The sequence below is a fragment of the Platichthys flesus genome, chromosome 3 (assembly GCF_949316205.1).
Source record: "Platichthys flesus chromosome 3, fPlaFle2.1, whole genome shotgun sequence".
Taxonomy (NCBI): Eukaryota; Metazoa; Chordata; class Actinopteri; order Pleuronectiformes; family Pleuronectidae; genus Platichthys; species Platichthys flesus.
In genome coordinates this window covers 8,835,983-8,852,324 of record NC_084947.1, presented here as the reverse complement: position 1 = coordinate 8,852,324, position 16,342 = coordinate 8,835,983, and the positions used below count along the sequence as shown (strand labels likewise).

At 41.4% G+C, this 16,342-nt stretch overlaps 2 protein-coding genes across 2 annotated transcripts in view; both read left to right on the top strand.

The window, feature by feature from the left end:
• Positions 1-40: 40 nt before the first annotated feature.
• On the top strand, positions 41-7,741 carry fbxo4 (F-box protein 4). The gene is made up of 7 exons (XM_062381738.1): positions 41-291; positions 4,156-4,421; positions 4,515-4,735; positions 5,174-5,249; positions 5,356-5,528; positions 5,625-5,851; positions 6,490-7,741. Exons 1-7 carry the CDS (start codon positions 124-126, stop codon positions 6,583-6,585), a joined length of 1,227 nt encoding a protein of 408 aa, XP_062237722.1. The 5' UTR covers positions 41-123; the 3' UTR covers positions 6,586-7,741.
• A 6,178-nt stretch (positions 7,742-13,919) lies between these two features.
• ghra (growth hormone receptor a) overlaps positions 13,920-16,342 on the top strand; it is a 30,255-nt gene continuing 27,832 nt past the window's right edge. Inside the window, exon 1 of the mRNA XM_062381734.1 lies at positions 13,920-14,340. The gene's annotated coding sequence lies outside the window, so the exon portion shown is untranslated. The remainder of the gene's footprint in view (positions 14,341-16,342) is intronic.

The following is a 16,342-nucleotide window of genomic DNA, read 5'->3' as shown; positions in this document are numbered from 1 at the left end:
AACTACAGTACCCACAATGCCGCACTGCCGCCAGCAATGAGGAAGCAAGCGTGACAGGGGAGAAGGAAACGTCAACAGGGTAGTCGTGTGTTATAGTGTTTGTCTCCTCACACGTTGGGAGACATGGCAGCAAAGATCCAGCGGCTCAGTGAGTCTGTGGTGATCCGCAGCCTCCGGAGCTTCAGAGACACTTATCTCACAAACAGCGGGGCAGCGGTGAGCGGTGCCGGGACAGCAGGTGGAGATCCGGGGGAGGAAGAGGAGCACCCGGGGCTCTTGGACAGTTTACCGGTGAGACAAATCACACCTTAAACCAGTGGTTTTCAAATGGGGGTACTTGAAAATACTCCAGGGGGTACGTGAGATTTTTTCAAACATATTTAAAATTATCATCCATTCAAAAATCCTTAAACTTTTTATTTAATAAATATTCAATCAAATATAAGTATAAGTTCATCAACTGAATTGTATATTCAGTAGGCTATTCAATGTCATTATCCTAAATACTCAGAGTCTCCCCCATACCGATGGTTCGACCCAACCTGGCACACGCCACCTGTCATCACCTGTCATCACTGCCGCCTTGAAACCCCAAACAATGGAGTCGTGGTTGAAGCTTCGCAGCAGTGTTAATTTCGTTGGCGAAGACTATGACGAAATATATTCGTTAACGACCTTTTTTCCATGACGAAGACGAGACGAACAGGTAACGAAAACGAATCTTTGAAAATAAAAACTATGACGAAATCTATTTTAATTTTCGTTGACGAGACGAGACGAAAATGTTGGTGGTTGACTAAGTCACAATAATTTTTTAAATATCATCGTATCAGGCCGTCATGAAGTATCAGGAGCGGGCGAGTGACTGTGTCTGTGTGTGTCTGTGTATGTGTGTGCCCAGATAGCGCTCCGGTCCGTAGCTCCGCCCCCCGCCTCGCGCACTCGCTCAGAGAGACACAGTGAAAGCAGAGCGTGTTCTCGTGGAGCAGCCTCTCAGTGACTGACTGCTTCTTAACTATGAAAACAGTGAAAACCAGAGTTTCTCTGGTCTCAGCTGCTCAGAGATCAGCCCCTCAGCTTCTTCATCAGAGCAGAAGCTGCAGTTGGTTTGTAACGATGTTCAGTTTCTGTGTCCGGCTCCAGTCTGACCTGCTCTCCCTTTTTGTTTTCACATTTAAAATTAAATATATATTTTTAAGGTTTTAGGCTGCAGCTATATGTTTTTATAGAAAAGGAGTTTAATGTGGCTATTAAATGTGACTAAAACTAGACTAAAATGGAATTTGTTTTCGTCGACTAAAACTAGACTAAAATGGAATTTGTTTTCGTCGACTAAAACTCACTAAAACTTAGAAGGATTTAAATGACTAAAAGGTGACTAAAACTAATATGCATTTTCGTCAAAAGACTAAGACTAAATCAAAAATAGCTGCCAAAATTAACACTGCGTCGCAGCAATGCCGCTGAAAACACAGAGGGACAAGTGCCAAAGAAGGCGAAACCAGAGACGGCAAAATTCCATTAATATTCAGAAGAATATGTTTTAATGGGATTTACGTCCATAAGTTGCTACCCACCAAAAGCTTTGTGTTTTTTCTGTGGTGAGAGGTTAGCCAACAGTTGCATGAAGACAGCACATCTTCAACGGCATCTCAAGACCAAACATGCAAGTCACATTGGTAAGCCACCTGAGTTTATTAAGAGGAGACTTTGTGAATTCAGGTCATCTCAAAGGGACGATGCGGAAAGCCTCAACGACATCAGCCAAAGCCCTAGAGGCCCTGACATGAAGTGGACTCACTGTGTCATACACAGGGAAGCATTGGCGTACAAGAAAATGAGCCCTGTGTTACATGACGTTTTTAACGACAGCATCAAAGTGATCAGCTTCATAAAGTCAAGGCCACGTAATGCACGCCTGTTTCGCCGCCTCTGTGGAAACATGGGAGCTGAACACACACAGCTGCTGCTGCACACAGAAGTGCAGTGGCTCTCTCTCTCGGAGAATACTCAACCGGCTGTTGGAATTACGATCTGAAGTAAACACCTCTCTGATTGAGCACAGACCTCCCTATGCCACCTTGTTCCAGGCACAGACTGGCTTGCAAAGCTGTGCTATCTGGCGGATATATTCAGCAAACTGAACGAACTGAATATGTCTCTGCAGGGCAAGGACTCCAGCATTTTAAACCTGTATGACAAGGTGGGTGGCTTCCTGAAGAAAGCAGAGCTGTGGAGAAGGGCCTCTGCACAGGGGGATTTCACCTGCTTTCCACAGGTGGATAATTGGATAAGGATGTGGACAGAGCTCCAGTCAAGTCGGTCATAATGGGCCATTTGACCAACTTGATTTTCAATCCTACTTTCCTGACATGGAGGAGAAATCTGCACAGCTGGATTGGGTGAGAAAGCCATTTCTTTTGTCCGAAGCAAACGGAAGCAACCTACCGATCACTTATCAGGAAAAACTCCTGGAAGTGTCATCTGACCGTGACCTCCAGATGAAGTTTGCCACATCCACACTTGCACAGTTTTGGGAGTGTGTGAAGCAGGAGCACCCTGACCTTGGACAAAAAGCTTTGGAGCAGCTACTAACCTTTGCCTCAACATATTTATGTGAGGCCTCCTTCTCTGCAATGACTTTTATCAAAACAAAGCAAAGAAACAGACTGTGCCTGGAGAAATGTAAATGCAAAAGCAAAGAGGGCATTGGTAAGTTGTAAATTACTTTTATGTGCAAAAATCTTTATTTATAATTGAGATAGTGATTTTTTGTGAAGAACTGTGTTAAAAATTAAGTTCATATGTTCAGTTTGAGAACATGTCTTTGTTAAGATCCAGAAAGAGGGCACTTTAAGTTGATAATTCTTTTTATGTGCACAAATCTATATTTATAATTGAGATAATTAATTCTTTCTTTGGTTATTTTGATGTCTTTTTATTTAGAGAGACCACTACAAATGAGAAATGTTATGCACTTTGATGAAGTTATAATTTGAAAGTTTCTAGTTACAAAGTTTAATAAATCAGACACTAACGGCACATCACTGTTTTTACATCTTTTTTTCAACCAAAGATGCTTTGCGCTGGTTAGGGGCTACTCGGTGAGTTTTTTTTTCAAAGGGAATACATCACTGAAAAAAAGGTTGAGAACCAGTGCCTTAAACTATCCATAAATACCTCTCAGTGTATAAACGTCTCATCAGTCAAGGTGGAACTGAACGATTGTAAAAGTTCCTCTCTTTACTTTGTATAAAGTTCATATGATCTAAAGCCAATCAAGGTTACACTGTTGTTGTTTTTTGAAAAACTTTATATGAGACTCATACTAATAATACGACTTAAACAGATGCATATATGAGCTCATTAGAGACATGGAAACCTCTTTGTTAATAAAGCCAGGGATTGACATGAAAAACTGAATAATAAACACAATGTAACTGAAGTGAAAATTTTATTAACATACATTTAAATCTGGAGCAGAGTTTTACTTTCTGACAGCTTTCATTTGTTCAAGATATGTAAGCAATATGAAGTCCAATTTCCTCACATTTACATTTGTGGATGTAATATTTAGGAAGAGACATAATTAGATTAATTACAAAGTGGTCTTTTATTTTTATGCTCGACTTTTTTTTATGTCCAGTAAAACTACAAAGTTATCAAAGACAAATCTAGGCTACAAATATCTGCAAGTATATATACAATCCTAAAAATTAATGGAATCAAGTTTAAGTTGTGCAGGAGGTGAATCGCCCTAGAGGTGAAAATAAACGTTTTGTTCTTGTTTTCAAAAACAGATCAAGCCTACTTCTTACATCCACTACATCATGTACTACAACATTAATACAGAAAAAGTATCTGATGGTTTGTACTAGCAGATTCTGATATTATATAAAACTGAAGCTAATGAAATACCACATAGATAAATAGATAAATAGATAGATATAAATGGTTTTGTGACTGTATATTATGTTATTATAATTCAACAATGTCCTTTTGTTGATTGTCTCCTCTGTTTCCATGACAACATTTTCTAATAAGCCCTTAAACAAAAGAAAACACGGCATCAGACTTATCAATATACAGATTCACATGTTAAAGACTTCAAGCTATAGAAACAATAGTAGTTGATTTATCCTGACCTCTCTTAAGGTGGACCTGCAGTTCCTCATCATGACCCTCCTGTCTCCTGCGGACATCTGCCGACTGGGAGCCACCAGTGGCTACTGGAGGGACCTGGTTAGAGATCAAATACTCTGGAGGTATTTCCTGCTCAGGGACATGCCATACTGGTCCTCCATTGATCATTTGACGATGCCCCAGCTTGAGATGTTGAATGCACCGGTAATCAATGAAGACGAGAGCCTGGTTGAAGGAGAGGACGAAGGGATGGAATCAAAATGTGACTACATGTCAGAGTGGGTATCTTTGTCTGCTTTCCAATGTCGAGGTCAGTTGGATTCTACAGTATTACCAGTAGTAACTGTATGGTCTGTGTCTGCCTGTAACAGATACCTGAGAGCCTGTCCCTCCTGCAGACACCAATGGCTTCCCTCACGGCCAGCGTACGAGCGTTTGACCTCATTTCTTCAGTCTCTGGTGCCCTCGTCTGAGCCGCGTTATGCCATGTTTGGCCCCGGCATGGAGCAGCTGGATGTTTCTTTAGTCACGCGGCTCATGCTCGCCCCAGATGTGCTTCCTGTGTCGGGCACACCTCACAGACAGATTAACGGTGAGATACCTGTGACCGCTGCTGTCACTGGGAATTTGATTGTGACATACTGAAGTAATACATCCTCCACGGCTAATGTCCTATCTGTCCATGTTGAAGAAAGTGGGGAAATAAATGCTCCATTGAAACAGCTTGAGTTGTTATTTGAGTAGTCCTGCTATCTAACACACTCAGAGCACAGTTACCTCTGCCAAAGCTCAACAGCCCCCTTATGTAAGCACCTAGGAAGTCACTAGATCTTTATTCATAAATTATCTTTTGTGACCCATAATGCATCTTTCGTTTAAAATTTGCGGTTATTGTTTATTGGTTTATCTTGCTTGTTGTAGGTTTATTTGCCCACCAATAGGTGGCAGTATTGGCCCAGGATTCTTACCAATATACTTCAGCCAAGATACCCCGAGTATGCAACTAAGCACCCACCTTTTTTTATCCCAGGGATCGGCTCAGGGATCAGTTACATGTTCAACAACCAACACAGATTTAATATCCTCACTCTGTACTCAACCAATAGGTAAGAACTCAGTATCTTGTGTTACCATGAGTCGCTTTGTTTGTTAAAATATTTCTGCACGTTGTGGTGTTTATTTTATGGTCACAGAAACTGTATCTGTTTGCAGGGCAGAGAGGGAACGAGCCAGAGTGCAGCGGCAGAGCATCGGTAATAAACTTTTTACCATCGATGGAACAGATGAGTCAGGTTGCCCCAGCTACAGCCCAACCCCTCAGGTCCAGCAAGTGTGCCAGGCGGTGGATGGGTTCATCTATGTCGCCAACGCAGAGCCAGGGAGAGGTGAGATGATGATGCATTCCTATTTGGAGCTTCTGCATGTCGGCTGTTGAATCACGAGTGGGGAACATTTGCATGAGCGGCCTTGTTTTTAAACAGACGGAGGGAGTTCTGAGGTGGCTCAGATCCAGGCTGTGCTGAGCCCAGCCAGGGGCTCCACATCCAGGCCTTTGCTGGTGCTCTCCTGTGTCTCCAGAGAAGACCCGGAAGCGATTGGCGCCACCAGCCAGCGGAGTAGTGCACACAGGAACACGGCCAGGCGTCGAACTCCCTGTGTGGAGATGGCAAAAAGACTCCGCCTACATCAAGTGGCCAACCCCTGGATGGTAACTGTTTGATTTTGGGTTATTTGAAAGGCTTCTATTTCCTTAACTGTAAATTGATCACACCAGACAAGAGGTAGGACGAGAACAGGTGTAAACATTAAAATGAATGATGGCTGAATTCCATTTTGCTGCTTTAGTTTCAGGGTCCTTCTATTGTTCATGCCACATGCTCATGTCTTCCTGAGACTCTTCAACTGAATTAAACCACAGATTTTTTTACACTAAAATTAAAGGTTATATGCAGGTAAACCCGCTGAAAATGGGATTGTGACTCATTCCCCCCCCTCTCCAGTTTTTCTTCCTCCGGTGCGTCATGTTCAAAGTCATAAGTGCAACGAAAACAGAAACTCTCTCACCTCGCTGTCTTGCCAAATTAGCATTTGCACCCATGTGTCTCGTTTCCATCACTGCCAACCGAACCCGGAGCCGATAAAAACCTGAGTCTTTTGACCGGGGAGTGAATGCCGTCTGTACCCGGTCCTATTTCAGACACATGCCAGATGTTAGTAGGTGTTTTGTTTTCTTTGTGCCGGTGGAATATGGGGCTGTACGGTTTACATGTCACATTGTCTGCTGTGAATAACAGGCTTTTATGTGGAGAATTGAACCCCCTGCTTGTTTTTCTCTGTGATGATCAGGTGCAGGATACAGTGGCAGAATCCCTGTCAGGGCTTCTGGATGGCATTTCCTGGCTGCTGAGATGTTCTGGAGTCAAACTCTCCGGTAGTAGCTAGTTCCCTCAACTCCAGTGGCATCCAGATGGATTAATAACAAAGACCTGACGGCTGCATTATCCCGACTCCAAGACAAACTGCGGCAGTTCCTGAAAAATGTGCAGCACATGTACGCTGAGGGTCTCAGGACTGGAGTGCTGCCCGTGGAGTCTAATGAATTGGATGAGCAACAGAAGAGACTGACTATTATTCATCTGGAAGACCTGACAGAGACTCTGTTCTTCATAATAGTAATAATAAACGTAATTAATATAGCACAAAACAACCACTACAAAGTGCTTCACAAACAAGAACAAGCAAAGGAACAAGAAAGACAGCAGGGAACAATTATAGCAGGCACACAAAGTGGTTTGATGTAATGGCAAAATAATGGAGAGAATGAGACACATGGGAGAAACAGACAAAATACATAACAGAAAAATTATTGAATAAAAAGCTTGAAGTGAAAACAATCATTTAGCAAAGTAGATACAATATTTTGAGGTAGAGTTGCAAAGGAAAGCAGTTAAGTTTCCTGCCTATAGGTTCTCCTGGTAGGTGCGGGTATAAATATAAATTACAGTAAGATAGAAAATGAAAGTGACTCCACAAACTGGTTTGTTCAACATTGTGTTCTGTGGAGCAGGAAGTGACAGAAGCGTTCGATGTTTTGAATGAAAGAACACGATAGGTTTAAGGTTTAATTACTGTTTTATTTGAAAAGAGACTGTACATAAATCAAGATGAATCCCAATGTAGATTTACCCGCTTTAGCTGAAAAGCCAATTTTTTATCAGCAATTCTTTTGCCGGATTGTTAATCGTCATCCTGCAGTGATTCTCGTCTTCTTTTTCTTAATCTGAATTGAGTGTGTGCCAGTAACCCTCCAGCTTGTATAATTTCATACAAAACCCACAGACTTTTGATCAATGAATGCTTCTGACATACAACTACGATGTGGCTTTTACTTCTTAACTAAAATAAAAGCATCTTAATACATATTGATTGTTTTCTAATTATTGCTAAATACTTTATGTTCAAGTGGTAAATGGATTGTATTGATATATCACCTTTCACACCCACACATTTGTGGCATTCATGTTGACTATACATTTGTTGCACAATTGCTTTTTTCTACCAAATTTTCAAAAATAAAAGTTCTTTCTTTCTTTCGAAAGGCGTCTAAAATGATTCTATGTATGAGGCATGTTTTCTGTCTTTCCATTCTTGTTTTTTCTTTCTATCTCATGCACATTGTCACAGTTTAAAAAACGTGTGAGCAGTGGAAGGTATTTACTTCCTACTCTGTGAACTGGTTCCCTGTGCTTCCTTGCCTCTGAGGTCACAGCTGGCCTTGTGTGTGTGTGTATGCAAGTATGGAAGAATATCCTGTTGTGGCCACCAGGGAGCGGTACTCATTTTTGAGCAAGTCAGTGCTAGATTATTGAAAGTTTGGCCTTTTTAACTGCTTTAGTTTTTTTTATCATTGATTTTAATTTCGGAATTCTAGAGTTGTTCAAAGACGTTTACTGACGTGTTTCGTGGAATACATTAGATTATGTAAATATAAGACATACAGCCACAGCCAAATCAAGCAATGCACCGTGGGAAGATGACACAACTTGCCTCTACATGGAGCCAAGAATAAAAAAAATGATTTAAATTATATTTACATATTCATTTCCACAGCATGATGTATTTTATTATTATTATTATATCACTATTGTCTTGGTGCATTTAGTTTGGTGTATATATATTATTATTATTACTGTTAATTTTTTTTGTTCAAGTTCCTCTCTGTGGCTGTTATTGTTTAAAGCTTCAGTGTGGAGAATTTAGTGACATCTAGTGGTGTTGTTGCATGTTGCAGCTGAATACCCTTCACTAGGATGATTTCAAATCAAATTTCTGCCAATAGATCCTTTTCACCTAAATCTTACCCACTGGACCTTTAAAAAACGGATTAAGAGTTAATCATATGTCTTTATTTCATCAGCACATGTGGCTGTCAGCAAACATGAGGAATACACAATAGATTACATCCACATTTATTGAAAATCATTCCCTCACACTCTCCATGTCTCCTTTTGTGCGCTTCCCTTGACTTAAACTGAATTTGCAACACTTGAATCATCTCGCCCTTAATGTGTTAAAGTTGTGTTTGCGCCAACTGTTTCATATTCAGTTGTACCCGGCGGCAGCGCTCACATGCCATTAGGGCCACATGCATGACAAGATAATGCTCTTCACTGACGCTCTTTTATTCTAGTCCCCTAGGCAACCATAAATTATTGGCAAAAGTATGTTTCCTCCGCAGCCCGTCCATCAGAAGGCTCCTCAGTCTCAACAATCATTTTCATAGACATACAGATTTAGAACAGACATGATTGGTGCAATTTAGGGGCTTTAAGCTGAGCAGAAGGTTAGCCAGGCAGAGATTTATTATTATCTTTTTTTTTTACTGGTGAGATTTTGAGGGAAGTAATAGAGGGGCGGCTGTGTGTGTGTGTAAAATGTGCGTGTTTCTATTGGAGATGGGCACAAAGTGACTTTTCATCTTAACAACATCCTGTTCACTGTAAACAGGATGTTTTACTCCTGGTCCACGCTTTACATCTATTTACCTATTGTGTGTTTGTGTGCCAAGGCACATGCTTATGTTTACACAGACTGTCCCTGAGGATGGAACCACATTAAATAACTACTATACAAACCATGGGAAGCTGTTCTTAGGGCAGGTGTGCAGAGAATAACATTTCCTAATCCTATAATATTACTCTGTGATCCTGGTGGAGGAAGAGACCCACCCGTGAAGAGCTGGAACTGACAACGTGGACAGATGCGAAGTGGTTACAGAAGATACTGTGGGTTTATAGCTAGTTTGGTTCACCTCTGTAATTTGCTGGGTTATGATATTTTCAAGGTCTGTTTATTTAGGTTATTTAGAGTGCAGACTGTGGACCATTAGCACACGTCTCCCCATAACGGTGGCTGGTTGGTGTGTGTGTGTGGGGGGGGGGAGGGGTTCCCAGGCGATACTTTGGGCGTGTGAACTGGTAGAAAACCTCCAATCTCTTATCGCCCACAATCAACAGGAGGCCGCTGAAGTGTCATGAGGAAGAATCGCTTTATTTACTGACCTCAAGAATACAAAGCATTTTTACCCGAGTCCCTATTAATTTAATTCTCTATACACTCTGATGTAAAAGAAAAATAATCAACAACATTGCACAGACACTTTTTTACTTTCTTAACATGGAGAATATTTTTGCATCGGTATTTCCTATATATTTATATGTATGTATATTCCCAGAGTTTTTTACTGCTCGATGAAACCTCAGTGAACGCAATGTCTCATGTTATCGCCTAATTTAAATTGGTTTACTTGCAGCTGCAAAATAGGGTAATTTTTCTCATTTTTACATTTGCACAGAGGTTAATTTGAAACATGCTGTCTGTTGATTATGTATTATTGAAAACACTGTTTGTGTACCTAGAAATAAGGTACAGTTGTACAGTGTAGCTCTATAATTCTGCACTATTAACTATCACTGTTGCATCGCTACCTCTGTTTTCCGAGACTCTCCTTCGAGGCGATGTGTATCGAATTGCATTTGTGTCGGTTAATTTATTAAAATCAAGCATCATTAGTGCAAAGGTAATGCAGACATGCAATAATCAGAGCCAACACATGGATGCTGAGTAGAAGTAGAAAGTAAATACTATTATTCTAATAAAGATTTGTTTCTGTGTTTATAAGTGTTTGACTTGTAAGACTCAACTTAACTCTAAAAACTGTCAAAGGGGTCAATGCAACCAGCTGTTTCCCTCTACCTCACTCCAACTGCTTCTTTTTCACATCAGTCTCTCCAGCTCCTGCTGTTCCTCTTCTTCACCTTCGTCCCATCCCACTCCTTTACGCTCTCCTCCTCTCATTAGTGTTAAGTTCCTGATTTGTATTCCATGATAACGGCCAAGATTAAAGGAGGCATTGGAAAAAAAAAACATAATTTACATGATGCATTCACTGATTAGGGTAAGCGTCCCTCTTAATTGTGTTGTTTTGCACATGACGGGCCTCTCATGCTGATACTCGGTGGATCTTACTCATCCCATGCAATCTCACCAGTTCACTTCAATTTCCTCCCTACACTTCAGTGCATCCATCCCGCCGCCCCCCCGCTGGCATGTATGTGGCAGGTTAGGGACTCTTGGCACTGGAAGAGGGTTCAGAACTGTTAATGGTGAATTACATGTGAATCACTTTGAGCCTATCCACAGCTCTGCATTAAAGACGATATGTAAGCAGGAGCACAGTGACGTGCTCTATATTTGCTGTGTGTGCAGGTTCTCCCCCTGTAGCCATCTCCTCTCCTTTATCCTAATCCAATTGGCAGTAGGGTGCAGACACAGTTGGGAATGGACACACTTGCAATATGAGCCTGTACTAAATACATTACAGGTGACTTGAGGGGGATGACACAAAGGGCACTCTTAAATTATGTGGGAAACAAAAATAGACAGACAAACGCTAATAGATCTTACATGGCTGCTGAAAGGCATGCTCCTGCAGAAACCCACTTATGGCCAGGACATATGTGGCTGCAGCAGCTAATGCGTGCTCAGTGAGGAGGCTCAGAAACTGAAAAAAAAAACATCTCTTAAAACAACCAAGGACTCAGATTTACTCTGAGTCCTTGCAGTGCAAGAAAGCGACAGACAGAGCAAAAATAATAGTAATAATACGATAAAACAGAATAAAATGTGTATTTGTCAAATGAATATACAATTACAAAAAAAGAAAACTCATTAAAAAGACACAATAAGGTCAAATAAATAAGTAAGGAGTCTAATGGCCAGAGAAAAAAAGCTGTTTGTCAAACAGGTGCAGGCGAGTCCGTTAAGTAAATGAGAAAATAGATTGAAAATGGAAATCTGATGTAAGATTTTTTATATTGTTAATAAATGCTAGGAAGGACATAACACAAAGCTTGTGTCAGAAGGCAGACCCACATTGATGCTTGAAACCTACTAAAGACACATAAATGAGACACATTACCACGTGAAGTGAGACGCTCCTTAATTACATTGAACTTGAGCACTATTGATTATTTGAATTGATCCATACACCATCCCCCCACTGATTGGTTGGTCCCAAACAACTCTGTTTGACTATTTTAGCCTTTATTATTTTTTATTATTATTAAATCTACATTCTTTTGTCAGGTTTTGCTCTGTCATTCAGCACAAGTTGTCATTAAATCTTATAAATGACACAAAACGTTTCACCTCAAATAATTTTCTTTTTTAATATTCCATCACCTCAAGCTGAAAAAGCAATCGTGGATCAACAAAATACTGGAAGTGAATTGAAAAATTAAGAGCACAGTTTTGATGGTTAATCCGATGACTGCACTGACACTTGTTTACCGTTGCCCGCAGTAAACATCCCACTGTGGCTGTAGCTCAAAGGGACTGGTTTGGATACAGCCCAGTTCAGGCCGCTGCAGCGCCGCCACAGGGACATCAGTCTGTGGGCTGTATGTATTGTTCTGTTGTCACATTCAATACAGCCTATGTCCACATGAACACTCAGAGCAGACAATCACAGGAACGAGTATTCCATAACAAAGGAACTAATTCAATGGACGCCCCCCCGCTCTCCTCCAATCAGAGCTCTCTACCAATACATGTACAGAGGTCACTTAATACGAACTAATTGTTTGGCCATGTCTGTTGCTCTTTGGTAATTAATATCACGAAACGCCACAAGTCAAGTGAAAGGTAGGCAGAGGAGAGTAACCTGGAGTTACCCCGCTTGGATTGATCGTTTTTAAAAGTACATTGAAAAAGGTATCAAAGAAAAAAATGATTAGTGAAAGATGGTAAACAAATCTCAGTGAATAGGTTTCGGTGGTACTTGTCTCCCTCCTCCTCTGTGCTGCAAGCTATAAATTATTGAATTTGTACATGAGAGCAGCCTTGGTAGCTCATCGAGTGTTTTTATGTGCACTGCAGCCGGGGGGGAGGACTTGGGAAAAGCTCGGCCATTACTTGTGGACCTTGTAAACGAAAAGGGGACAGGGAAATAAAAAATACAAGGACGGCCCCGCTCAGTGGCCTACAGACAGGCCAATTCCATTTCTTTCTGTGTATCGCAAATTATGTCAATACACACCGGCTCTTTGCATTGGCAGGAGGAGGGAAAAATACAGACTCCCAGCCCTCCTCTGTGCCTCTGTCTGTTTATCTCTCTGTCTGTGTTTCTATTTACAGCTGAGCACGTTGAATACTGCTCCTGACACGATGCAGTTTATTCAGATCTGTCATACCACCATGCATCTCGAGCTGAGGCCCAGTGACCCTGTTTGTCGACGTGATCAGACTTCAAAAGTGTATAGTGTGCAGTGTGCTTGTAAAGGGAGGTCAGTCTGAGCATGCTACAGCAATGTTATCCCTGTATGGCTTTTCAATGCTGCACATTATGTTTGCACCGAATGGATGGATGTCTGTCTTGGGACGATCGTGGATTCAAAGTGGAATCTTGAGATGAAATGTAACAAATGAGCACAAAGGTCCACTCAGGCAAACACAGGCAGTCTGACTGTGCGCAGGGAGAGAAAAGAAAAAACCTGCACAACCAGCAGCAACAGCTGGATGGGTGTGTTCTTCTCTCACGTGTCAGTTTTTTTTTTTTCCTCTCCTGGGTCGGGGGGGCTGTATATCCACTGACAGCTGAAACTCTAGGCGAGCCTCTCGTGGCGTCATGCACTCCTCCAGTGGACCCTGCACGTGAGAGGACTGCACTTTTTTTTTTGTCACACCATTCATAACGCACTGTTTCAACTACATACAGAGACAGGTTGTTGTTGTTTATTCTGTTAAACATAGCCCACAGGTAAATAAGCAGAGGATATGTACGTTTGACAACTTTTTAGGGAACTAGTTTCCTGATGACTGATTTTAATAATCTTCTACATCCCTAATTCAAGGACTGTATATCTACTGGAAAATAAATTAAAAAAAATGAAAATATAAATAAAAATATTGGTCCCAAATGCATCTATCTATCTATCTATCTATCTATATATATATATTTACCTATCTAACTCAGACTACCAGACTCATTATGTTTAGCTGTGTTTTTATTTAGGAAATCAGTTGCATTGGTTTATAATTGTAATATGTTTTATATAACTGTATCATAGTATTAATATGGTGCAATGAAACCACAGAATAAAATATATAATTAATATTTTTGTCAGAGTAAAGAGAAAGTGTTGCAGCAGGCTGCTCTTTCCCTCTGGCTTTTATTTTGGAGGTTTGTCCCTACAGTCTTCTTCTCTGTCTCAGCTCATCATGGAGTAAGAGTGGATTGTTGGCAGATGCGGGCGCTTCGCCGCCATGTGAAACACACGCACACACACACAATACACACATACACACACATATACACACATACACACGGTGGCTCAGTCTCAGCGAGGTGGTGTTGTGTGTGTGTGTGTGTGTGTGCAGCCCTGAAAGTACAGCTCAGGCTTGATGATGAAGTGAGAGGCAGAAAAGACAGAAATCCGTCCGAGGGGAAGCGGCGCGCACTGGAGCCGAGGTGTGGGTGGGCGATGTGAACAAACCCCGCTCGGAGCAGATCTGGTTTCGGGGCCGAGCAGCAGGCTCGAGGTGCGGGAGCAGGACTTTTCCGCGCCCGTCGGAGCTCGCGCTGGACATCAGATGACCAAGTTCTGAAAAGTCGATCCGCTCGAGACATCACAACAAGTGAGTGGTTCAATGCGTCCGACGCGTTTACTGCACCTTTTGTCTCCATGTTTCCAGAAAGTCCGGTTTTACGCAGCCAGACGCACGACGCACAAAACTTTGCTTCAGACTGCTTTAGTTCGTCTTTACGCATCTGGCTGTGAGTGCGAACGAGTTTCACTTCAACCTGCCCGTAGCTTGTGCTTGGCTTCATTTGCATTGTTGATAAGAGACCACATTCAAACCACAGAAACTTGAGGTTGTCCACGGTTCCGCTGCACTTTGGTGTAAGACACTGTGGGGATGAGGGGACAGACATGGACTGCTGAGTTTTCTCCCCCTTAATGACGACACGTCAGGACTTCTATTTAATGTTTTCAGCTGTATATTGTGAGTTATGTAAGAAGGACCTGCAAAAGATTTGCCCGAATATTTCGAAATATTTTGTAGAGTTGCTTAATTGTTGACACAACCTATGTGTACATGTAGCTCAGTTTGGCCCATAACATATATATATATATATATATTCATAAAGTACAACTATGTATATTAGTGACTTTACAGGCGATGAACATCAATTTCCAATTTCTTCAGTCTGTTAAATCACAAAAAATGAGACGTGTCAGAAGTTACCACGACCAGCTCATGATGACAATTTTACTTTGATTTCATTAAAATAGCCCCCAAAAAAATAATTTTCAATGCAGTTTTTAGCTAATTGTCAGAATGAATATAAAAAATACGTAAAATACTTTTTTTGCCAGAACTTCAACGAGGTTTACCAATGCTCAACGAGTTTGGAGGACATCCCAGAGATTGAATATACATAACATTAATCCAGGGTCTTGCACTGTATTGATAACAGCGAATAAGTGGGAATACTTATCATCCAGTATCCAGAATATCAGAGTTTGTATCCCGTTGAACGGCTTCAGCTTTTTAAGTAAATTTCAAATATTTTTTGCTGCAGCTTCTCCTCTCACAGTGTTTGCTCCTGTCAACACTTCCCCTGCTCTGCTGTTTCAATTAGGAAACACACACCCTGTGATTAGACACACTGTGGAAACCTGCATACGCCCGGCCTTGTTCAATGCTCCCCATGGTTGTTGTTTTTGGTGGGGGAAAAAAAGGATTCTCAGCCTCATTGCTCAAATCTGCTGGAGCCATTCATGTTTTATGTAAAAAATAATATTTTAATTAAAGGTTTGTTTTGCTCTGTAGTGGGATTGGCTAATTAATCTCCTCATAGACAGTTTTATTGCCCTGTTGAGTATCCTGTTTAGTTGTAATGTGTTTATGAACTTGACAGGAATGCTTTGCTCGCAGTTTTCCTCTGTAACGGCTCGTTCTTCGTTTTTAAATCTCATCACACGCAGCTGAAAAAACGGCTTGTTTATTACGTCCACTGGATGCTGTTGGTTTAGAGGCCAATTTAATAATCCTCAGAAATCTGTTCCCGTTGATACTTGTCCATATATCCTTTTTCATTCAGACAGCGTGGCTTTGAAAATATTCACCTGAATGTAGCTGAATCACGTTTAATGGGACTCAACGTTGGAATGCTTGCTCAGTAAGCACTAAAGCAGAGGTAAAGCACGACGAAGGACACGCGTAATGGCAGCCATTAGCACCCACCAGGTAAAGGGAAAAGAAAAGATTTTTTAAATAGACGAGGCAAGACGTTTTAAAGAGACGTTAGCTCCGTGAGTTTCTGTCTCAGTGTCTGCCGCACTCCCATGTACAACCTTAGGTACAGCTGTTACGTTCAACACTCCATTGGATTTGAGTCCTTAGTGGTGTGCACGACTCTCGGGATATACGTGTGTGTCCGACAACGAGGGAGAAAGTGCAGGATTTAGAGCAGCTTGCAGATCTGCACACGTATTCTTTAAACAAGAACCAACAAGAACTTTTATATCGTCTTTTAAACACTTGTCAACTCTTGAAGTTGAAGCAATGAGTGTGTAGCATTCACCACCACAGCACACAGTCTCCACTAAGATCAAATGTTTGCTCTGTACTG